Here is a 24933-nt window from a genome sequence, read left to right on the forward strand (position 1 = left end):
CAGCCGGCCGGATCTCACCTATGCCGTTTAGTAGGTATGTCTTCACATGCATAATCCCCGGGAGTCTCACCTTACTGCGCTGAAGCATCTCCTCCGCTACGTCCGTGGCACTGTTGGCTTCGGCTTGGTTCTTCACCGCTCCCACCTCTGAGCTGGTGGTCTACAACGACGCTGACTGGGCTGGCTGCCCGGACACTCGCCATTCCACTTCCGGCTACGCCGTCTTCCTGGGCGGCAACCTGGTCTCCTAGTCGTCCAAGCGGCAGCCGGTTGTCTCCTGCTCCAGTGCTGAGGCGGAGTACCGAGCTGTCGCTAACGGCGTGGCGGAGGCGTCCTGGCTCCGACAGCTCTTGGCAGAGCTCCACAGCCCGCTCGCCAAGAGCACGCTCGTCTACTGCGACAACGTCAGCGCCATGTATCTCTCCACCAACCCCGTTCAGCATCAGCGGACGAAGCATGTGGAGATTGACTTGCGCTTCGTGCGCGACAGGGTCGCAATCGGCGATGTTCGGGTACTCCATATCCCGACCACCTCCCAGTTTGCTGATATCTTCACCAAGGGACTACCCTCCTCGACCTTCTCGGAGTTTCGCTCCAGCCTCAACGTAGCAGGTGGCTAGTTGTGGCTGCGGGGGTATTTGCCCTTTGTACTTTCTTCTTGTCTAGTCTTGAACACCGCTGCGTCGGTAGTTCAGACTGCGGGGGGTGTTGGTGTATATTGAGCCCATATATAGAGGCCCATCTAGAGGCCCATGTATAGAGGCCCATCTAGAGGCCCATGTATAGGAACTATATATCCCACCCTTCTAGAGTTTGGTGGAATACAAGTCATTATTCTCTCCTATCATCTCTCTTACAAAAACTACAGCCATTTGGATCAAAATCATTAAGAAAATTAATATCAGATCTTACATACTTACAAGATGCATAAGTTTATATAATTATTTAAGGGTCAGTCTTTTACACGACATGATTCATAAATTATGTAATTATAACTGTTTATAGGTGAATAGAAATTGTATACAATCTAGAATGGTTCATAAATGTGTAGACATCATTCAAGCAACCCACCACATAGTGTGGTCCAATTGTTAACATCTAAAATAGTGTCAGTGGGGTACAAATACTATTTTTGATTTGCAAGTTCTTGTAGCCCTACTGAGTAGCAATTAGGTCGACCGACCCAATATCCACACACACACAAAAAAAAAGAGCCCAGAGAAACCTATGTTTGAATACAGTCATTCTGTTCCCCTTCTAGTGAAGAAACTTCAGTGGTAGTAATGCGCACAAGATGCCAAAGTAACTGAGAAATAGTTAAAGTCACCTGAGCTAGTTTCGTGGAAAGTACTTTTAGTGTTGAGTCACCCCCAAGAACATCGGTTGCATCAAGTAACACATCACTAACAGCTGAAAAATGAATGGTCCTAATTACGTTTTACATCTGTGCTGATAAAAATAGGCAAAATGGACTGACGAAACCAGCTACTCAAAATCAGGTACTGTACCATATCTAACATGTCTGAAATCCCTGCGGTCCTCCTCTGAAAAGGTGTGGTAGTCCTCAGGGTATTCAACTCGGGAGCTGACCTGATCCAGAGATCAAAACAATATGTGAGATAAGACACGTGAAATGAAATAACTCTGTGGGCATTGCAGGCTTGCAGCTTCCATTACATGACAGATTATACAGGGAGGACATTATACTATCAATCCTCCCTCAGTTCTCAAATACATACCAGAGACACCAGAGATTCAAATTTAGGACGGAACATTAGCAATCTTCTGTTTCTCTCAGCTTCAATTGCCACCTCAGATCCATATGATACATAAGATTCCCTAAAATATGTGAAGCATTGAGTCCATTGTTTCTCAAGTAAAGCACATTATGTTTAATCAGGTTAGTGAACTACCTCCTGATCAGGTTACGCTTAAGACGGTGCCAGAAATTAAATGTCATAGAGCAAATGTCAAACTCCTGATGAGAAGTAACGTCTAGCAGTGCGTTCACAATTTGAATGGAGTCATCTGAACCTGTTAAAGCTCAAACATTTTTAAAAAAAGGGACATGGCAAGAGACGAATCTCAATGGCGATCAGCATAATCCATGGAATTTACCTGCTGCAATCAAGTCAACATAGGATTCACCCATGTCTGCATATAAACGAGCAATAGCTTTTACATCTTCTTCATCCTGAAAAAAGTGCCAAAGGGTCATAAAAAAATAGAAGCAAAACAACACTGTTTGTCTGTAGGTTTACCAAGCACTCAAGATACAAACATATACAAAATATAAAAAGGGGTAAAAGAAGTAAACAAGTAAATATAATATGCATGTTGCATGCTAATGTTTCAGATGTTACAGACACTTTTTAAAAATCGATCACCTAGACCACCTTAGGTGGTGACCTAGCCTAGCCTGTCTAATTGACACAGGCACTAGGCATCAACTCACCACCTGCCTAGCCTAAACAGTAAAACTTCTTTCAACACTGTTTCACATGACATTAAGTTCTTTCAGAGTGAAAACTAAGACAAATATATCAGCTCTTGTGAAGTTTTCCATATCTCTTTAGATAAAATTGCACTACAAGCCCCTGAACTTGTACTGTTGTCTAATGCACCTCCCTTAACTTGCAAGTTATTTGCCACCCCTAAACTTTGACTCTCTTTGCAACATTGGCCCACCACCTTTAGCATAACAAATTGAGCTGATGTGGCACCAAACATTTGGTGCTGCTCTCAACATTGGCATATTCACCAATCACCATCTCTCTTCATGCATCCCTATCTCGCTGGTACTCCCTTTTGGCTGATACTAAGCCTGTGGGATACAGGCAACGGTGGAGTTCTGCCAGACTATAGTTAAGCCTCAATGGACCCCCAACAGTGCAATGACGATTTGACTACATCCCAACCAGCAAGTACAACCCAGCCCGCTTATCTCTGACTTACATGTCATTACATGTCACATCCACTCGTGGAAACCATGTTAGATGCAATGTATGCGGTGGAGCCATCTGATTTAACTTAATGCCAAATCAGCCATAAATTAGCATATGCCAAATTGCCAAAATCACTACCACGATACCAACAGACATGCAGCATTCGTCATCGTGACCCCAAATCCTGGGTCGACAATCAGAGCCACATTGACCGAGGAGGATTCCCCCACCCCATCCACTCCAAACGGAATTGAGTAATCACAATATGCAGGAGATGATGAGTCAGAGAGGTGGTCTGTTCCTAGCGGATCTTTATCTACCACGGCAGTGAGAAGATAGACAGAGAACATGAGGAGAGGCAATGAATGCCAACATGGTATGTAACAGCATCAATGCCACATCAGCACCATCAGACAAGTTAATAGTGATTTGGACAATGCTGCAAGAGATGTTAAAATTTGGGGTCTCACAAAGTAATTTAGAAGTTAAAGTGTCAGGAACTAGTGGCCCACTTTGTGATCCGGTTGGAGAAACAATTGATCACCTGTTGGTCTCTTGTGTTTTTAGCCGACAATTTTGGTTCTACATCCTGCAGCATTTTGGGCTGCAAGCTGTTGCGCCACAGTTGGATGATCACTGTTTTATTGACAGGTGGGCGGGAGCTAGCAGCAGGTTTTCTGGTCAAGTTCAGAAGGGCGTTAATTCCATCATTATCCTAGGATCTTGGTTAGTGTGGAAGCACCGTAACTACTGTGTGTTTGATGGGGGAACCCTAATTTGTCCCGGGTGGTGTCAACCTTTAGAGAAGATGTCCAGCAGTGGTCTGTAGCAGGGGCTCGAGGAGTTTCTTATCTCCTTGCCCTAGCTCCTACCACATAGATGCCCTGGGCAGGTGTTGTGTGGTCTGGTCCTGTAGTAGTTAGTTTGTATAAGAGAGTTCCTCTACTTTAGGGTGTGTTACAGACCCTTATCCCTGTAACATTTTGATTTTTGGGAGGCTCTTCCCCTCCTTTTTATCTTCTTAATTTATTGATGTGCAGCTCTCCTGCGCGTTCGAGAAAAAAAGTGGCACAAGTCTCTCTTTAATTTTACCCTCTATTATTTCATATGGCCTACTGGTACTTTTTTATCGTAGGATCTTCTCTAAGACCCTAGCTGTTCAGAATATTTTAAAAGGTCATTAGTGTTAGTTAACTTAAATTGCATGCATACAAATGATGACTTCAGAAACAAAATTAAAATGGACCTTCAAAGATGAACTAAAGCAGTTTGCTTTACACAAGAAACTGCGGATTCAGGAGGTAAACTAACTTTACCAGCGCCTCTGTTACGTGGATACGCCTGGGAAGTGGCGTATCCGTATCCGACACGTATCGGATACGGATACGCCTTGGATACGCCTCGGATACGTTTTCAGCCGTATCCCAAAAATATGGATACATATTGGCTCAGATACGGGTATCCGACACGTATTCGAGAGGGTGGAGCTCGCGGCGGAGAGGAGGAGGAACTGAGGAAGGAGGGCCTCCACGGCCCGCGCGCCCCACCCCGGCCAGATCCGCCCGAGCTCGGCGCGGCGGAGCTCGAGGTCGGCGAGCTCGACGCTGCCGAGCTCGCGGCGAAGGCGTGCGCGGTCCCCGTGAGGGGGTGCGTCGAGGAGAGGGACCCGCGAGGCGGAGGCGTGCCCAGATTCGCTCCGCTTCCTCCCTCCCCTGCTCCAGGGCCGGCGGCCGCAAGCTCCAGGGGGCGGTGGCGAGCGTGGGGTCCGCGAGCTCCAGGGGCGGCGGCGGCGGAGGCCGCGAGCTACAGGAGGGGCGGAGGCGAGGAGCGGCGGCGGCCTCGCGTGCACGCGCTCCCGCCGCAGCCAGCCTTGCGAGGCGGAGAGGGGCTGGCGGGGAGGGGCTGGCGGAGGAGGGGCGGGCGGAGAGGAGCAGGCGGAGGAGGGGCGGGCGCTTCTTGCGCCGGCGCAGTGAAGGAGAAAGGGGAGGCGGAGGAGCAGAGGAGGTATGGTTACTTCTTTATTGATTTCACTTCTTCCGTCTTCTTTTTTTTATGGGAACTTCTTCTGTCTTCAGTGTGGCTCTGCTTCACGTGATGTGGGGACAAGTGGCTCTCCAGAGAGTCCAGATGCACTTATTCTCTCCGGTTGAGTAGGACTCTGGCTACTGCAATACTACTAGTTTCATGTAAATGCTACTCTCATGACTAATGAGTGTGATATTTTATGTAAAAATTATTAATATTAAATTATTCTAGCCGTATCCCTGTATCGGTGTTTTTTGAGGAAGTGCGTATCCGCGTATCCGATACGTATCGTATCCGATACCCGTACCGGTATCCGAGTAACATAGACCAGCGCAATTATAAAGCGCTTTAGTTTTTTCTATCTGCCTAATTCTAAGAGGCAAATACCAATGAAAGATAACCAAAAGAGTGCTAGTGCCACTCATTACTAATTTAAATAAGAGCGCTAGCAGAATATTCGAACTTTCCTGAATTGCCAACAAAGTACATTAGTCTATCTGAGTAATGGGTATATGTGCAAGCATGAAGATTGAAGACGCATTACACTCAAAACATGATGAAGGTGAATTTGGTAGATAGATATACTGATAGTACACGCGGAATATGGTCAGAAACTCAGAATGTCATACCTTAGACTGATCTTTGAGCTGCTCATTCAGACCCATAATATGAGGGACAAGAATTTGAATCAGCGGCAATTGTTCAGCGGTAGTACCAGAGCCATGAGATACAGTAGCATGTATCAATTCAGATGTAACTGGTAATTAGAAGGTTAACTATATTAGTAAGCTTCCCAACAAAACCAAAGACATGAGAATCACTGAGACCCTACTGTAGTTATATGCACACTGCCACAGCCACCCTCCAACCAATGGATAGCTAATACATTCGAGCTCTACCTCCACTACAACTATCTGAAACCTGCGTTAAAACCTTCCCGGTCCTATTACCCTCTTGAGACATGCTGAAGTTGATTTGGTTATTGCCAATGTGCCTTGGTATACAAGGAATACAAGGCAAGTATATAACCACAGCTATATACGTATCTAATATGAAGCTTGTTGGACCCTTATTGTAACTATGGAACCAACACAGCGTGCAGTGATTTGGCTAGAAACTTGAAACCTGAACTAGGTTTCAATATAATCCTGCTTAAACAGGAAGAGTGTTGAATCCTGAATTCCTGATACTTGGTACCAGTTACATAGCAATTTTAGGGAATAGGTTACTGTGTGGTTGAATCCATATAAAAAGGGTTATATTCTATATACACCCTCGAGGCAGGAGAAAAAATGTTGAGGTGATGTCCTTGAACCTGACAAACTACCATGCATTTTCCTTGCAAAAAAGAACTATCTAGATCTGGTCAACACTACAGTAGCTATCAAATCACCATATAAACTAGCATGCGTTGATTTTCCTTCAAAATTGAGAATACTTTCACATTATTGTAATTTTATCAGGATGTCTATGTATATTTGATGGAAATTCACGCTAAAACTTGCACTTTAAAAATTGTCATTGTTTGCAATGTCACTTTGACATATGAACGCCACAAAAAAATAATAATTATACGACAACTGCAATATCTTGGTGCATAGAATCTTGATCGTGAAATAATTACAAAACAGTAAGAATATAAGCTGAAAGATATTTCAGGTTTTGATGTTCTCAGCAACAGAATTAAGTATAATCATGGTACCAAGACCAGAAAATGGTCGCAGAATTTCGTATAAAATTCAATTGGTTGTACGTGGCAAAAGGAAGAAATTTATAAGTAACAAAATATAAACAGCCTAAATACAATAGAAGTTACAGGCATATGCAAAACAATACCATTTACAGCTGCCTCCAAAAATTGATCAGAGTTCAATGAAGAGAGTGCCATATGGACCAAAGGATGTGATGCAAGTTCAGAAGCAGATATTCTGGCAGAAAAGAGATTTTAGTCAGCTCTAGAAGCCAATACAGCTAACCAGCAGTAGCGTAAGAAACTAAGAATAGAGTGAAACATATTACAACAGCTACACTTTCAAGGAATGACTGTCAAAACACCAGAAACTTCATACCCGCGACAGAAACGAAGCCAAGAAGAAAATCCCTCCAAAACCTGCAAAGGAACAATCAAAGATAAACTTTAAAAGCAGGTTATTGTCTCACTGCTGAAATGTATCTCAGAATTGTAGTTTGCTTCTATGTTTCAGAAAAAGGACATTACAATACCCGATGCAGCAGCACCTCACAAAAGATAACATGAAGATTTGGTATTTGCTATATGTAACAATAGAAAGGTCGGTCAACTCACATTTGAGTTACCTTATACATAGTGGACATCACATTTTCACATGCAAAAATAAATGGACAGCACATTATATACTCCTCTTGGTTAGATACTGTCTCCTAGAGTTCTAGTGCTGCGACCAGAATATGTAGAAGCAGTAAGGACCAAGAACTAGAATTTGACTCCCAAGTTATTAGGGAGGTTGCAAGCTCCTTGGGGAAAGCTATTGACTACCATCAAAGTAACTGAAGGACAACTACTAATTCATTGAAGAAAGGATAGTAGCCCCTAAATGACCAAATCATGGAAGAACTTTGTAGATGCAAGCCATGTTATACAGTCATCCGACTAATCGCGATTAGTCGCGATTTGTCGACCTTATCGCTCCGCTGGCTTCGATAAGTGAAACGACTAGCTTTTGTCGATCAGATGTCTGATCGTCCGACTAATCGTCGCCTAATCGCGATTAGTCGTCCGACTAGCTACTTGGACGATCAGGCCAAAACCAAAAGATGTCCAGCAGACCAGCACTCCAGCCCGGCTCAATTAGGCCCATTAGCCATTAGGGTTAGGTTAACTATATAACTTGCACCATTAGCCATTAGCCATTAGCCATTAGGGTTAGGTTAACTATATAACTTGCACCATTAGCCATTAGCCATTAGCCATTAGCCATTAGCCTGTACTGTGTGGGACAAGAATATGGAGTTCTGGACAGTTCAAACATCAAATCTCACAAGTGTCACCAAACTGACTATCATTGTGGTGTTCCTGCTTGCTATATAGTATATAAGTACATATACATGTACATATATGTCGTGGGATATATAGGACGACTATAGCGACGACTAGGACCGACTAGGGTCAACTAATCGACCTGATCGACGACTAGTTGCCTTATCGGTGCCATGGCGACTAGGTTCGACTAGACGATTGTATAACATTGGATGCAAGTAAGAGAGCAGGCAGGAAATCAATAACTAAGCTCTTGCTAAAAAATTTGAACGTGCAAGCACAACTTGCTTTATGCAGCATAAATCCTAAGGGGTAAAAGCTGAGGTATTTGAGAAGACACCTAAGGCTTAGGATCATATAAAGAAATGTGGAAGAGGAGGAAATTTACCTGTTCTTTCAGCTGATCAATAGCCATGCAAGCAGTTAATAAACTAATAGCAACATTTGCAGATGTACAAAGGTCACTCTCAAACTGTCTGCGCCTTTCAGGACGAGCCGCAATTTTATAACTAGAAGTTTCCTGTAAGCACAACAATGGACAAAGTTCAATTTTACCAAGACAAACACACTACATAACAATATATTAGTCGTATGCACGAGTCATTGTTGGTAACTTAAAAGTCACATGAATAAATCTTTGTTTAATATAACACTATGAGTCTATGACGAATAAATCTTTGTTTAATATAACACTATGAGCAAGAAGAGTATCTAACATAAACACCCAGGTTTGCTACAACAGATCTAGCCATCCATGTAAGGTGGTTGAAAAGGTACCGAAGCTCAAGTGCAGGAAGATAGAAGGCTGGCAGTGGCAGGGCCAGCCTGGTTTGCACTGGTTGCATGGGCATCCTAGATCATGCTCTTGGCATGGATGGCCATAGATCTGCGGATCCATGGAAGAAGAGTGTAGGGATTTGGATAAGAGGGGGGGTGGCAAGAGATGACAGTAAGTGAGGCTAATTTTGATGGGAGCAATATAAACATTACTGAAGTATTCTTTCAGTGGTTTTTAGACCCGAAAGCTTTTGCAAAACTGATTTTTCTTTACTAAATCCCCTTGAATGTACAGAAAAGGACCACCATTTTCACTTTCCATACAATCATTTTTTTGTGTATGTGATGATGGTTAGGGGGCACTCCCTCCGTCCCACAAAGAGTGTAGTTATAGCATTCAAATTTTGTCCCACAAAAAGTGTAGTTTTAGCTTGTAATGAGATCCATTTAATTAAAGTAATACCAAGTACTAAGAAAGCATTGCATAGGAAAGCACATAGAGCCAATCAAATACTTAGTAGATATTACTTTTCTAGTTCCAATGCATATGCATTCATTGAGGATCCAGAAAACCAAATGAATAACACGGTTTTCAATCATAATTGGTAGAAGTAATTAGGGGCAACAAAGTCATTTCCTTGGATGAGTAATGTATCTGAAATTTTCCAAAACTACACTTTTTGCAGGACAGAGGGAGTAGTGGCTAAACACCATTCTGTAACATAGGAGTGTTGGTGTTTGAGAAAAAGAATGAAGAACATCTATGTACCTGCGGCAAAACTATCAGCAGTTCAAGGAAACCTGGAATAAATTCTGGATGAGCTTTCATCTCATCGCTTAGCCAATTCACAATTCCACCAGCTCCCCAGTCCTCTACAGGTATATGCACAGCCAGAGCAGCAATTGCAATACAAATCTGAAGATGATCCAAAGAGTGGTAGTGTCACAATGATTGTGTTAACATTTACAATATTTGCTTAATTCTATCTTTTTACCTGTGTTCTAACTTTTGCTGGTCCCTTATTAAACTTTTTCAGCAACACCTGGAAATGCACCAAGTTAAAAATGGAAGCAAAGCTCTTTAAAAGGGCAACCAGATCTTATAACAAGGTAAAGAAACCAAGAGTACATACATTGCAATAGAGCTCCAAAAGCTGATTTTACTTGATAGCAAAACACAAAGAGGGACAAATTATATCCTCAATTGTTCTAGTCATCAACCCCAAGGTAGCGGTAGGTCTACCTCGATATTTCCAAAGCAAACGACTTCCAAGGTTTGGCTGTTTGGCAGGCTATGAAGTGATAGAAAGACCGCAAAGGTGTTTACTGCCCAAAAATATAAATGTGCCCTTGTAGTGAAAACTAATTTACTAAGCCTTGGATTGATGATCAACTCTGATGGTGTTGACCCCCTACTGGGAGTGAGGGAAATAACTAAGGGCTTGAGAAAGAAATAGTTTTTAGTTTCAAATTCAGTAGTTGTAAATTAGCATGGTTTGATGCAACTAGAGTCTTTGCAGATTTCTGTTCACTGTTTCACTCTGTAATCACTTATATTGCTTTCTTTCGGAAGCCGGACTAATGACTCAACTTCTAAAATATTTCAAGATATGAAAAATATGATATAAAATCATTGTTATGTGTTTCATTTTGTACAAATACTATATGATGTTATTAAGTCACCTTTGAGGTTGCAAACCACAATATAGAGCTACAAAATGGCCTTAGCTAACTGCTTTCCGCAATTTATAAAATTGATAATCTGTAAATAAACTTCACAAGATGGTACTTACATATAAAGAATCCTGTAATGATCGGAAAGCTCCCGCAGGTAACTCTTCAAAGTCCCTTTGTACCTACAAATATCATGGGATGGTATTCAAGATTATTAAACTCACCACGAGAACTAAGTTAAATAGGCATTCCTAAATAGCTCTTACAAATTATAAGCATGTCCCTTCTTTTTACCTTGCTTCTGAGGGTCTGAGAACAGAAGATGAGAGTTTCTAAATTACTGCTTTCATCATGAAGTAAACTGTCAGCTACCTGCATGTGGAGGATGGGGAAAACACTCAAATATGATAGAGTTGACAACAACGTATAAAACGGTGGCAACATGCTACAATGTAAAAGAAAAAAAATCATCTAATCCAGGCCAAAAAAGAAATTCTAAATTTTATACAAACACACTATGTGTCGATAGTAGAGCAGGAAATTAGAAAAGACTCAAGCGAGCATCAACTTTGGTGTGTTCCCCACAAGTGGTGAATGTACGCATTGTCAATGCAGAACTCTACACTACATGTCTTAAATCACTTCCTAACAGTAGTCATCCAAAACCATAGATAGCCACAGTAACACATCACAGCTACCCATTACAGGACATGAATTAAGTTCATTCTGTCAGTAGCATCTGCATGTCCCATCAAATTCACATAGGAGTCCTAAAATGCACTTGAATGAAGCGAAACTTGCAGATTGGCATCATCAACATTCACTAGAAAGTAGCAACCTAACCTATAAGGAGCTGACAGGGTTAAGAAACACTGCCTAAATGACCAAGTTTTAGAGTTCTCCAAACTAATGCACACCAAGACCAAAACTGCCCTGCATTACCCATAGTCCCATACCACCACCAGCCTTGAGCTGCAGCAGCCACAATGAGCAGTGACCAGAGGATCAGAGCAAAATCCACAGCGCGAAATCTAATCCAGTCCCCACCTACTCCTGCGGCCCTAATTGCACACTAGAGTTACAGAACCCCTCCCGACTGTGGTAAAATTCACCCTAGTTCAGGCCGAGTTCACACGAAATCCCCCATATCCCACTCGGCGCCCACCCAAATTCGCAGCCTCTCACTCCCGGAATAACCGGGACACACGAACTAGTCCTCACCCAGCTCAGGGCGCCAAGGAGCGGCGAATCGAATGGAGAAGCAGGCACGCACCTGCCAGGCATCGAGCGTGTGCTGGAACTCCTGGAGCCAGCGGTCGGCGGCGGTGCGGATGCTGTCGTCGGGGTGATGGTACAGCGCGGCGAGCGCCTCCTTCACCGTCGCCTGAGCCTGAGCCTCCATGGCGGCGACGACCCCGCCCAGCCCTAACCCTCCCGACGCCGCCTCCGCCTCCAACTCCTCTCCCCGCCGCTCGATGCAATATTCCGGCGGATTCCTCCGGCGAGCTGGCTGGATCTGCCTGGGGGGGATTCAGGTGGGTAGGGTTTAACAGAGGAAAATTTGAAACGAGGCGAGTAGTGAAAGGAGCAGACGCGTCCGTGCTTTGTGCTTGCGCGTGCGGGATTCGACGAGTCCAGATGGAGATGCAGACGGGCTTGTTTAAATTTTCTTTTCTTTTCTTTTCTTTTTGTTGGCTCTTGTGCGTTAACATTCGCTGTGATGCTGGGTGTGAGTTGTCTTCCTGTCTATGCATGTGGGCCCGGCTCTGAGCTAATGGTAGGATCTTATTTGGTTGTCCGGAGTTGGTTCGTTGAGTTGGTTGTGGGGGCATTTCGAGGTGATTTGCTGTTTGGTACTCTAGTTGCATCATGAAAAGTGATGTTCAGGGAGATGTTGATTATGTGACGTGATAAAAAGGAATAAAATAAACACATGTTTTGTAATCATGGGTGTGCATAGTGATCGTTTGCTGCCAACCAATCATGTACAATCCTTTTATAAGAAAATCATCAAGCACAATTCCGTTACTTTTGTAATCTAAGCGTTCGTGGAAACATATGGAGATTCTTTTTACAGCAAAACATACACTAGTTTTATAGCAAGTTTATCATGTACTCTTAAGAACAAATCCACGCTGCGTGAACTGAGGGTAGCTCAGCTAATAAGATTCTTATGGTGGAACCTGCCACTCAGAATCAAGCCCTAAATTTGGCACAGGTGCTCGTATTTTCGTGAATTTATTCCAAGAGTTAACGGTGCTACTCTTTCAGTGGTAGGTGATATACCCGTCGACAGCGAGGCACGTGTGGTGATTTCTCGTCCATCTCGATGATATGTCAGCTCAAGAGGTAGGATCGTTGCATGAGTGCATTTATAGGGATAAGTGTATGTGCGTGTATATGAGCGTCTGCGTGTTTAAAAAAACAAACCCACATGCACGAATGTAAAAAGGAAAATCAAACTAAAGTCCCATCTTGGTCTTGGTCTCTTGGGTATGTATAATGGAACTTTTCTATTCGAAAACTACTTTCATGATGGAGTTCACCTCCTGACAACACATTTATTCGATCGTCCTATATATAAAAATAAAACAAATCATAAGCTTGTAAACTGGTTTTTGAAACCTTGTATGTGGTATAGGTAGGCTTACAACGATACTTATATCAAACCGTTAATAAAAAAACCCAATTGACCTTCTTATGAACGCGTTGTTGCTCACATATGAAAGGCCCATTTGGCCGGGCTTCGCCGGCTCCGGCTTCAGCTACTGTAGTGCCCTGTAGTGGTACTGTAGTGCGGAGCTGGTGGAGCCGCGTTTTTCCAGCTCCATCGGCTCCTTTCCTTCCGCAGTTGACTGTAGCATGGAGCCGGGTGTTTTCAGCTTCGTGCTACAGTGCATCATGTAGCGCGGAGCTGAAGCCCCTCCGGACGGAGCCGTCCCAAACACGCCCGAATTCTCACAGCAAATAGAAAAGGACTTGAGCCGGCGATAGAAGCCTCATGATATTTTAATAAGATCAACATTCATAAGCCATATTTGGGAATGACATGATGAACTCATCAAGAGATTGAGGGGTATGTAAGAGCACATGTGACGACATATTGTCCATTCAATTGGATTGCTTTGCTAAAAATGAGTTGTTGTAAAAGCTTATCTTAGCATAGTGTTTTCCACAAATTCATTAGCATTTCTGTGCACATAGTTTTATATGACATCTTCCCATGCAACGAGGCTTATCTATATTTCGAGAACCAGGAGCTTAAAAGAGGTACAGTAAAAGCCTTTCCTTCCCATCAATCATGATTTCAACCGCACCCCCCCCCCCCCCCCCCCCAAAAAAAATTGCGACACCAAATATGTCTTTTTAATTTATTGTGTTTACTTGGTATCATGTGATGTTTCCCAACTTCCAAGGGTAAATCCAGCCGAGAACACTGCAAGATCTTGAGGTCAAATTCGTTACATGGTAGAATTTCCCACGAGTCTAACAAGACTTGCTAAAAGGTTCTCAAATTTGTGGCTGACCCCAACAAACATGCCTAGATTCACCCTACCATATTTGATGCTTTGAATAGCAGATTGTAAGATGTAGTGTAAGATGTGAATGACAGGTGTGTATGCTCTTACATTACAATATATGGATTATGTGCAAAGTTTAGAAAACAAACAGGTGGAATAGCTCAGTTGACCTCTGTAAATTGATCTCGTGGAAAATATATTATTATTAAAATTGTCTTCAGCTTTGCAAGCAAATAGCTGGAATAGCTCAGTTGGCCAGAGCGTGTGGCTGTTAACCACAAGGTCGGAGGTTCGAGCCCTCCTTCTAGCGGAATTAGTTTTTGCTCTGGGCTGGAACTGATTTGGGTGGGCCTACTTTGATTCTTTTTGCTCTGGGCTGGAACTGATTTTGCGTGGGCCTACTTTTATTCTTTTTGCTCTGGGCTGGAACTGATTTGGGTGGGCCTTTTGGGTGGGCCTATTTTGATTCTGGGCTGGAAACAACTTACTTAAATGGATGGGCCGATCAAAGGTATCAGCCCAGATGAGTTCATCACTGTACCTGAATTTGAGGTTTCTTTTTGAAGGGGTCCACCTACAACTTCATCACCGTTAAACACAAGAAACTAACCAATTCGGTTTTGAAACACAAGAAACTAACCAATTCGGTTTTGAAAACTATATAAAGATAGTGTAAACTATTACTGATCATTGACACATAAAATCACAATCACAATTTCACACTCCCTTCTCGCTCTAACCCAATTTAGCTAGCGATCTTCTGAACTCTACTGCAACTTTTGCACTGCATGTAACTGCCAAACTATACATACACACACAATAATTTCAGAGCACTACCACTTCCTGTGCCTGCTAGAAGTAGAGCCCGCCGCCGCAGCCACCCTGCTCCTGCGCGTACTCCATCTCCACAACCTCCCCCATGCCGTGCTCCTCGAACCCCACGTGCCCCAGCGCCATGGCCATGTTGGCATCGTCGCCGTTGCAGCCGGCGTTGTGGAGCGCCCCTACCGCCACGCCATGGTGCACCACTGGGCTGCAGTAATCCAAGAAGCTGCCTTGCTGGAGCATCGCCAGGTTCATCAGCAGGGCGCCAGCAGAGGAGCTGACGCCGCTGCCGCATTGGCTGCCCGTGGTTATTGTTTGGTGCTGCTGGTAGAATTCGTCCGCCGGAGTCGCCGTCGGGTCGGGCAGCGAGCCGAGGAAGACCGGCGGCGAGGAGGGCTCAGCGCCGGTGCCGGTGTCGGTGCCGGTGGCCGGATGGCCGCGGTGGATTCGGCCTGCTTCTTCGCCTTCTGACGAGGGTTTCATCTTGTTGAACACCCTACAAAGCACCCAGTCCTCCTGCAGGCCAACATCGCCCGATATTAGCAGGCCCGGCCCTGTAGTGTTGACAGGTGGGGCAGTCGCCCTGGGCCCCCAAATTGTAGGGGCCCATCATGTATACGTTGTGTATATACAAAACTACTAAGATCTAAGTGCTAAACTGTGATATGATGTTAGCTTGTTACAAAATAAATGACCACTATCGATTTATCTCAAACTGTGATATTCAGTTACAAATCAGCCCATCGACAACTTTGGCCCTTGAGGATGGGCAGTGGCGGATCCAAGATTTGTCTTTTGGGGGGGGGGGGGGCTCATCTCCCTTCTTCTTCCTCCAGCCCCCCCTTTCTTCTTCCTCCCTCCTTTCTTTCCTCTTCTTCTCCCTCCTTCTTACCTCTATTTTCCATGGTGTTTTGGGGAGTAGGGGGGCTGGAGCCCCCTCAGCCCCCCTGTAGATCCGCCCCTGAGGATGGGTGAGGCCATCCATATTTCAAGCGTACAGGCCTGCTGGCGTATCATCGAAGCTACCGAAAAATCGGTACTGCGCGCCTGTGTACCTCCTCATCGGCTCTCCGTAGATAGGAAGCATCATCTCAAACTAATTAGTGCTCGATTCGTCGTTAGTAGGATTTTCATTTGTTCTAAGAGAAAGGGATTAGGGATGCAAGTTCTTGTAAATGTTAGTTGTGCTCTAATTTTGATGTAATGATATAACATTGTTTTCACCGTATGTTTTTTTTAATATCAAGGTTTTTAATCACCGGCTATAAGGTGTTTAACGGTAGGGCTGCCGTTATGGCGTTTAGCGGGATATAGCCGTCATTTAATGGGCTATAGTCGACTTTAGTAGGCTTTAAATGCCATCGTGGCTGCCCTTCTTAGGAGCTATAGATGTCTATAAAGGTAGTTATAGCCGACTATTTAAAACTTTATTTTATATATATCGAAATTAACTTTTGCAACTTATCTAGTTGGATAGCTATATCAATTAGGGGCCTCTGATTTTGGCTTTGCCCCGGGCCCAAAAAAACACAGGGCCGGCCCTGGATATTAGCACGTGAGGAAATGATAGGTGCACGCACTTAGCTTTAATAAGCAGGCCACATCTGCATCACTGCATGCATGTAGAACAACGGCAGATGATGATTTCTTCTTTGTTTGGTTTACGCATAAACATTCATGCATATATGGGCATGATTAAGCCGCCACAGCTGAAAAGGTGTTTCGTACTTTTCAACTATAGAGCTTAATTACACAGCTACACATGCATGCATACTTATGTTTAGCATCCTATTCGCAGGTCATTTTCCACACCGACACTAAGGACAATATAACACTCAAGCCAGTATACTTTCCTAATCATATACTCTCCCTGTCCTGAATTATTAGTCATTTTGGTTTTTCTAAATACACTAATTTTACAATTTTTATTATGCACCTAGACATGAAATATATATCTAGATGATGCATATTAAAAATTATGCATATAGAAAAGTCAAAATGGCTAATAATTTGGGACAGGAGGGAGTATATGTTAATAGGAAAATTATTTTTGTCACATAATACAACACTATGCACATGATTTTTGTCAACGATTTCTTGAAACAATACAACAAGGCCAGAACTCTTGGATACAAAATCTGCACAATGATAACTAGATTTTCTACATACATATATACAAGGTTATGATTTAGAGTGTTTAACTTAGACATCAGTACTTATAAATTAATCTCACTAGTTAGAAATATTTGTCATAATTAGTATAAGTATTTATACGTCGAAACATTCGTGTAAGGATATGGGCTATATCTAGTAGATAGGTCTAACAGCCAAGTCGCTAGCTAGCATATGCTATCTTAGTGCCATAGATATGATAAATAAATTAAAACTGCATTTGTGTACCTTCGGTGTCGAGTTAGGTGTTTCGAGGCGAAACTCATGCATGACCCAACTGGTCTTCTGCCCATTGGGAGCACGACCACGGTAGAACACCAGGGTTTTCCTCATGCCAACCAATGCACGTGTGCCCTGCTCGTGGACAGACCGATCCTTCCCAGTCGCCTTCCAATAACCCGTCTTTGTTGCTCGGTTTGTTCGCAAGCCTGTGGCGTACTTCCTGTCCCGGAAGCTGAAGAAGTACCACTCCTCTGCGGTAAGCTTAGCGACATCTGAAAATTGTTTGCAAGAACATATATATCGTCGGTCAAAACCACCACTTAGATATCATGTGTATTCTCATTTTATTATTAGGATATGATCATGTTCTTTAATTTTGTCTACAAGCTATAGCTAATTATATAAGGTGGTGGGACACCATGTATGTTCACGCTATCGTGTCCATAGTGAAGAAGCTTCATAGGTGACAGCTCGCCTTTAGGCATAAGATCGAGGATGTGATTGGGGGCACACATATGAGTTGCCACAGTGCGAATATTAGTGACGCTGTTATATATGGCCCTAGAAGTGGACTCTTTTGGTCCCTTGTGTGCTGGAGTTTTGTGAGACGCCATCACAAATTATTGGCGCCAAGCTAACTTTTAGCAACCGTGCATGATGCTTGATCTCCAAGTAAGCCGAACAAATCCATATATGTCTTTATTTGATCATATGAACATTAGAAATTTTCCGAGTACCTTAGAGCGAACCAAGGCAATCACACACGCGAATAGAGGAGAGACGATATACGTGATATTTATTCATTTAATTTCTAAGGTGACTAGACTTGGTTTGTTTAATAAGGATAAAGTGACTATACTTGTACGCGGAGAGAGATTCTGAAAATTATGAAAGCAACTAGCGAGCTAAAGGGCGTACTAGGCTATATATATGTTGTCCCATATATATATATGTGAGTCAAAAAAAATTTTAAAGCAAGTGATTCAAGGGCCGGCCGGCCGGCCAGGGAGACGATATATGAAAGATGGCGAAGCAAGAAAATGCATAACGATGATAATATATAAATCGAGAGCTTGCTTGTTACCGGGAAGCTCCCATGGCTCGCGGGCATGGAGGTCGACCTCGACCAAGGTCCCCGAGGCGACCCTCTGGTTGGCGACCTTGTTGCGCAGGTAGAAGCACACCAGCTCCTCGTCGCTCGGGTAGAAGCGGAAACCCGGCGGTAGCGCCGAGTCCATCTCCCTCAGCCCCATTTCTAGTCCTATAGCTATCGATCTATATATATCCTCCTATATATCCAAACCACTATATTTATACCCAATCCTCCTCCTCCCCCTCCGCTCAGGAAGAATGGCCCAATTCTTTGGGTTTAGTAAAGTTAGTGAGAGAATGAACGAGGAGGCAATACTACCTTCACGAGAGATATGAAGCCATACATGGCGGCTCATATATAGGGAGAGGGAGGAGCACACGTACGGGCCGCCAATTAATGACAAGCTGGCTAAGAGTGCTAAGAGCTACTACCTAAGTCGTTGTTGACGTGGCTGTTAGCTAACTATCTTTTCCTTTTCTTTTGCGAGAGACTTAATTAATTACATTTTCTTGGTGACTTATGGAAGGGTAGAACCGTAGGAGAATGAGATGTGTCCTCTGTCGGCATCTATCTCATGATATATAGAGCTTAAATAATGCATGCTCAGGCTAAGCGCCTCACGCTTCCCTGTGTCCGGAAGAAGTTTCACAAGTCTACTGTGGCAAGAAAGGTCCACAGCACCTTTGCTTCGGGGCACCAAGGAGCACGAACCACCGAAGACATAGATAATGGACATACTCTTTTGCATACTGAGATCTACAACGCCGTTCAGAGAAAGGAGATTGGAGGATATATGAATCCAACCATGGTGACAATTACTGAAGATCCAATAACTTGACCATAAACTTTAGTACTTTATCGGTTTCAAAATGTAAGAGTACTTTGTACTAAGTTAAGCATCCCTTTGACTAAATTTAGAGGAAGGTTATTAGCACCTACAACACCGAATAAATGCACAATCGAGACATCTTATATGATGGAGTTCATAAAATAATTTGAAGCTTTATAACTTGATCAAAGTTTGAAAACAATCTAACTTAAGGCAAAAATAAAACATCTTATATTTTGGATCGTTGGGAGACGAATACAATCACTTGTAGGGTCATCTCAAGATGTCTGGAGACATCTAGCGAGCAAGATAAGATGTGAGCATTAAGTTAAACTATTACTAAATGTTATCATTTTTGTGAAAGGGTCTCTAGCATATATAGTGATCAGAGCCAGGGTTAACCGGTCAAACCGGTCCGGGCCGGTTCTGGTTTCGGCCGGTACCCAACCGGCCCAAATTCAAAATTCAAATTTGAATTCAAAAAATGAAAAATTCCCAAAAAAATTCCTAAAAATACTTCAAGGTGCGACGAATATAATGGTGTCAAATTTTCTCAAAAATTTGTTCATTTAATATAGTTTGCAGGGATTTGAAATTAAATAAAAAAAGAAAAAATGGGCCGGCCCATTAAGGCCCACCGCATATGGCGACCGGTACACTGGTTAAACTGGCCAGTAAACCGGTCAAACCGGTTGGTATATCGGTCGGAACCGGTTACATATGTGATTTTGAATTTGGATTTGAATTCAACCGGCTTCCACCGGCTTCTGGTCAAACCGGTCCGATAAACCGCTACCGGAGGGCGGCGGTTTGACCGGACCGGTCAGGAAAAAAAACCTTGATCAGAGCACATGAGTAGCATACACAGCAAGTCTAGGTTTCAACTCCTCGTGAACAGGCCTAGGTTCGACTCTTCATTACACTGCAAGAAAAGTGGGCATTAGTACCGGGCGGGAATCCCCGGTTAGTACCGGTTCCCCGCCCGGTACCGTCCGATCGGTACTAAATGCGTTTGCATTTAGTACCGGTCGAGCTAACCAGTACTAAATAGTATATTTAGTGCCGGTCACCAACACCAGCCGGTACTAAAGAAATTTTAACGCAAAAAAATTAGATTGCTTCTCCAGCTCTTCATTTTTCTCTATCCTCTCGTTTTTCTTTTTACCACCTTCATCTTTCTCCTCTGCTCTTCAAGAATCAAGAACAGAGAAAAAAGATAAGTAGATGGCGGTGGGAAGAAAGCTGAGAGCAGAAAGAAAAGGGATGATGAGCCGGAAAAGCTTCATTTAGATTACAACAGTAGATCTAAAATTACAAGAAAAATTATACAACATGAGAGATTCAACATGAAAAGATTTAGCATTCAACTACATATCCGAAAATGAAAAAAATTAAAGATTTATGGCCGGCGGCGGCGCAGCCGTGAGTCCACTCGCTCGCCTGCAGGGGGGACTCGCGGAATGGCTGCCGGGGCCAAGCCACGTCCGGGTCGCCGGCCACCACCTCCGGCTCACGCAGGCCGTCGAAGCCCGGCGCCTTGCCCGCTGGCCCGTAGTTGAAGTTCCTGGCATCATGCGACCCCAAAGCAAATGCAAATCTCGTCACCTCCTTCGTCGCCGACGGATCAGATTGGAGCTTCCAGAGAGAAATGTACGCACTAGGAGAGCTGGATGGGCCCGCGGCCGTGGTAGGACTTGCCGGGGAAGCACGGCCACTCCGTGTTGCTGGCGTCACAGTAGTTGCTCGGCGGCCGGATCTCCTCCTTGAAGGACATGCCCACACGAAGGAAAGAGAGAAGAGATAAGGGGAAAAGGAGAAGGAAAGGATGAGGAGATAAAGACCTCGGTTGGTCACTCGTCCACCAGATTTTTTTTAGCGTGGTCATGTTAGTACCGGGTGGAGCCTCCACCCGATACTAATAGGATACTTTTTATACCGAGTGGAGCCTCTACCCGGTATTAAATATTTTGGGAGTCATTTAGTACCGGCTGGAGCTACCAGCCGGTACTAAATGATTATCTCTCAGTGTCGGTGGCGCACTTTAGTGCTGGCTGGAGCCACCAACCGGTACTAATTGGCTCCTAGGTGCATTGTTATATAGGCCCGGTACTAAATGTGAGTGTTAGTACCGGCCAAAACCGTGACAGGTACTAACGTCCTAAGACGAATGTGCGGTTTTTCTAGTAGTGTTAGATGACCAAATTTAAAACGGATATGGGTTAAACAAAATTTTTATATTAAAATAGGTAGGGGTCTCCCTGCTGACATCAGTGAAAAAGTTATCTTTCTAATTAGAGACGGCTAAGAAGGATACTTTTTTGTTGGGATCAATTCTTGCAGTGCTGTAATTTTAATTTATAGTTTGGAGAGGACCATATGTAATGTGTGCACCTAGTAATTAGCCAAGGCAGTAGTCATGTGTATTGAGACATGGATGGAGAATGTGACTAGACCATAACAAGAGTCCTTTGCCTGTACGTGGAAGGCTGTGACGCCGGATGACCAAATCACACTAATTTACCTTCATATGTATAAGGTCGTGGTTGTTATTACGTGTGAGGGGATGTTTGCACATCCGACAACCGATAGAGAGCTAGTCACGGGGGAAGCACATTAATAAATACCAGCAGCACTATCTAATCTTGCGTAACTAGGGTTCCTAAATCCAAATTTACTCAAACCCTAACAAGCTAGTATCTAGCAGCTAGCCGCAGCACCGCATGCAAAGCTACCAACGAACACAAACAAAAGCAAAAGATCTGACAGAGATCCTGATCGATCGACCGTGCTAATAATAGCGAAGCACAGGCAGCATCTTGCTAATTAAACTATAGATTCGTTCCATCGATCGACCATCAGAGCACGCACTGCTGCGAAAGCAGCTGTGGTCACGAGGCATGAGATCGGATGCTATTAATTAACGAGACGTTGCGATCCGGCCGTTGGATGGCGGGGCCGCCGGAAAACCGCGCGGCTCCACTTGACTCGACGGCTTGATCCGATGACGAGCCCCCCTCGCTCCACCCAATCAGTGACCAGCAGAGGATCGACGTGGACGCGATTAGGCGGAATGTGGTGGAATGAACTAGCTAGCTCGGAAGGAATAATATCATTGGCGTGTGGCTCGCCGCAAACCTCAGCGCGCGCGTGCAGGCAGTGGCGAAAAAAAAAATGGAGGGGTGTGTAAACTTTACCACGAGTATAGTGATATTATGGCCAGTAACATTTAGGCATTACTCCCTCCGTCTCAGGAAAAGTGCAATTCTAAATGTTTTTAGACAGATAAGTGGTGGCATGAAAATAGTCTCCTGCCCTTATTTTTTGTCACATGTGGTTTGTTTTGGCATGCAATTCATATCTAGGCACTTAATTAGGCAGGTAATTGAGATCCAATCTCTAAAATTGCACTCTTTATTTGTGGGATATTTTTCTAACACAGAATTGCACTTTCTATGGGACGGAGAGAGTAGCTAGCATCAACAGTTGTAAGTGACATAGATTAATAAATAAAAGTAAAAAGGTGATGGCGATGAAAGTGACTACCAAGATAAAAAATAATGATGTAGCTAAAACCATGAAAAAAAAGGATTGGGTTGATGGCCATAATTGGCATAGGCGTGCAAACTGAAATAGGTCTAACTGGTATGCACAAACCGGTCAGACCAGTCTAGGTGATTTTTTTTTCAAAATGCAAATTTAACTTCGTCGTTGCATAGCTCTCGTTGAGACGATCAAAATGCATATATATACAAAACTTCTGATTTGGAGTTCGGATGAGAGAGTTATGACTACGGGAAGACTGTACCTAGAATAGGCCGGTTGAACCGGATGGTTAGATCGGTTTTTGCTATGCATTCCGAGTTACGACTCATAATGAGGTATGACCTCCCCTCCCTATAAATATAAAGGGCCAAGGTTGATTGATGGCATCCAATCGATCAAAAGCAAATCAATCTACTACTTTTTATCCTTTTAGCTTCTCCAAATCTTAACTTTTCCAATCTCAACATGTTGTTCTTCCTTCATCTCTACTACGTTAGAGTACACTCTAGGTGGCTTGTCGATCCTCGTCAAGTTGTCCCGATGAGACCAAAATTGACGGTCCAATATACTGCTCTGACCGGTTGGTGCAGTGGCACTCCAAGATGTGGTGACTCCGCTTAGAACGAGAATCTGTCTATCATGGCCGATCCGTCAAACCCCTAGCAATATGACATCTCATGATGAACTACTTGAGCAGTATCAGCGATAATTAATTCGACAGATGAAATTTTGCTTCTATCCTGTTTCCGTAATACCAGATAGGGTGTCATCAAGGTAAAGGAGTGGCAGCCACCATTCACCATTAATTTATTAAAATTGATGAAATTCTCATGTACTTTATTTGATCTTCTATCCAACTTTGTGAACTATATGATCAATAAAGAGGATAATGTTGACCTAGATTCCGAGCGACGAATTTATTATCAATCCTTGCAACGATGTGATATCTACTTGTGTTATTGCCCATGAAAACAAAGATCTAATTCGATGTCTCAAGCCGAAATTTTTGATCCAAATCCTCCTATTGAAAATATAGAAGTTATGCCTAGTGCTTCTATAGGGGGGGGGGGCAACATCTCGAAGATTCATGTCTTATTCATGAATGATTGAGTTCAAATCGGTCAGAATAGGAACAGCCGGTCTGGAACAACCGGTTATAACTCTAAACAATCAAATATTAGTTTCTACAAATGAGCCCATTTTCAGGCGCGGGTGTAAAAATGGTGGCATTTTTCAGGGGCGGGTGATGGCCTCACCCGTCCTTAAAAATACATTTTTAGACGCAGGTGATGGCGTGGCCCGCCTCTATAAATGGTACGCGCAAAAAAATCATAACTTTTTCACATGATCCCAGATGAAGTTAAACTTTATATCAAAATTGTAGAGAATGACAAGAACTAAAACTTTATAGTTGACAACTTTTTCATTTAAGATCATTTAATGGTCCAAAAAATTATTATAAGTTCTCTAATAGCTATAACTATATAGTATCTCATATAACTCAAGTCATAGTGTTTCCACAATCTTAATCATATACACTGAAATATACTTGTTATTTTTTTTGCTTCTATAGTCCACAATAACCATAGTGTAGAAGTTTCACTTTTTTATTTGCTTTTTCTATATGTAAATATTTGAATGAATTTTTAGATAAAATAGAAAAATATTTTTAGAGGCAAGTGGTGGCGTCACCCGTCCTTATAAATTAATTTCAAATTTAATATAAAAATAGCATACCCCATCAAGTCATAAGTGATATGTAGTGTGGTGTTAAAAAAAGTACTCGCGAGGCATGAGGTAGGCGATTTGAATCCTAGGTGATGCAGTATATTTTGTCAAAAAAAATTGTAGCTTGATACTACAGGGCTAGTGGTGGCTGGTTGGCTGATTTTTTTTTCTTTTTTACTTTGTGGTTGGCTGGCATGGCATGACCGCCCCTCGACTTCTAGGGGGCAAGTCATACCATAACCTGGCCCTAAAAATTATGTTAGGGATAGACGGGTTACCTATCCCTAAAAATAGTATTTTTTAGCTACAAAAACTAGGGGCGGATGCCACACCCGCTCTTGAAAATACGATTTGAATATGGATTTTGTGAACACGGCGGCAGATGTCCATGCACTGATCCAACCACTCATCTTGCGTGCGCGTGGAGATCCGTGCAACATGATACTTTGGTTAACGCTAAACTTTTCAACTTGCTACAGGAAGCAACCTAGGGTGTACGATCCTCAGGGATGCTTTAGTTTGAAACTTCATTGTGCCTTTTGTGTCCACTATCGGCGAAGTGG

The 24933-nt window shown here is 43.3% G+C and overlaps 2 protein-coding genes and 1 non-coding gene across 4 annotated transcripts in view; 1 reads left to right on the top strand and 2 right to left on the bottom strand.

Annotated features, from left to right (window-relative positions):
• The window catches only part of LOC120692783 (transportin MOS14-like), a 33831-nt gene extending 21732 nt beyond the window's left edge, over positions 1-12099 (bottom strand). Inside the window, exons 1-14 of one of the 2 annotated variants that reach the window (XR_005682741.1) lie at positions 11711-12096; positions 10732-10809; positions 10557-10619; positions 9759-9806; positions 9533-9679; positions 8375-8506; positions 7040-7080; positions 6807-6898; positions 5600-5727; positions 2119-2194; positions 1914-2034; positions 1740-1839; positions 1509-1590; positions 1328-1410 (exon numbers count right to left, since the gene is read on the bottom strand). Coding sequence is in view for 1 of the 2 variants with exons in the window: in XM_039976168.1 (XP_039832102.1) it covers positions 1328-1410; positions 1509-1590; positions 1740-1839; positions 1914-2034; positions 2119-2194; positions 5600-5727; positions 6807-6898; positions 7040-7080; positions 8375-8506; positions 9533-9679; positions 9759-9806; positions 10557-10619; positions 10732-10809; positions 11711-11839 (1320 nt within the window). In the remaining variant the exon portion in view is untranslated. Of the gene's footprint in view, positions 1-1327; positions 1411-1508; positions 1591-1739; positions 1840-1913; positions 2035-2118; positions 2195-5599; positions 5728-6806; positions 6899-7039; positions 7081-8374; positions 8507-9532; positions 9680-9758; positions 9807-10556; positions 10620-10731; positions 10810-11710 lie in introns of both variants that reach the window. The other variant, XM_039976168.1, reaches the window with a different exon arrangement.
• A 2095-nt stretch (positions 12100-14194) lies between these two features.
• Positions 14195-14268, top strand: TRNAN-GUU. The gene has a single exon. It is a non-coding gene; the product is annotated as a tRNA-Asn (tRNA).
• Positions 14269-14606: 338 nt separating this feature from the next.
• LOC120693437 (protein CUP-SHAPED COTYLEDON 3-like) lies at positions 14607-18619 on the bottom strand. Its single transcript, XM_039976865.1, has 3 exons — positions 18262-18619; positions 17184-17449; positions 14607-15299 (listed from the first exon to the last, which is right to left on the bottom strand). Exons 1-3 carry the CDS (start codon positions 18428-18430, stop codon positions 14811-14813), a joined length of 924 nt encoding a protein of 307 aa, XP_039832799.1. The 5' UTR covers positions 18431-18619; the 3' UTR covers positions 14607-14810.
• Between the last annotated feature and the right edge of the window lie 6314 nt (positions 18620-24933).

This window comes from Panicum virgatum, chromosome 9N, assembly GCF_016808335.1.
Source record: "Panicum virgatum strain AP13 chromosome 9N, P.virgatum_v5, whole genome shotgun sequence".
NCBI classification, from domain to species: Eukaryota; Viridiplantae; Streptophyta; class Magnoliopsida; order Poales; family Poaceae; genus Panicum; species Panicum virgatum.

What these genes read in the sequence shown, in the direction of transcription:
- LOC120693437 (XM_039976865.1), bottom strand. Translation starts at nt 18,430, where the DNA reads ATGGGGCTGAGGGAGATGGACTCGGCGCTACCGCCGGGTTTCCGCTTC. An exon ending in CGAGCCATGGGAGCTTCCCG is followed by an intron (nt 17,450 to 18,261) that starts GTAACAAGCAAG and finishes AACAATTTTCAG; the next exon opens with ATGTCGCTAAGCTTACCGCA. An exon ending in CACCTAACTCGACACCGAAG is followed by an intron (nt 15,300 to 17,183) that starts GTACACAAATGC and finishes GTTGGCCTGCAG; the next exon opens with GAGGACTGGGTGCTTTGTAG.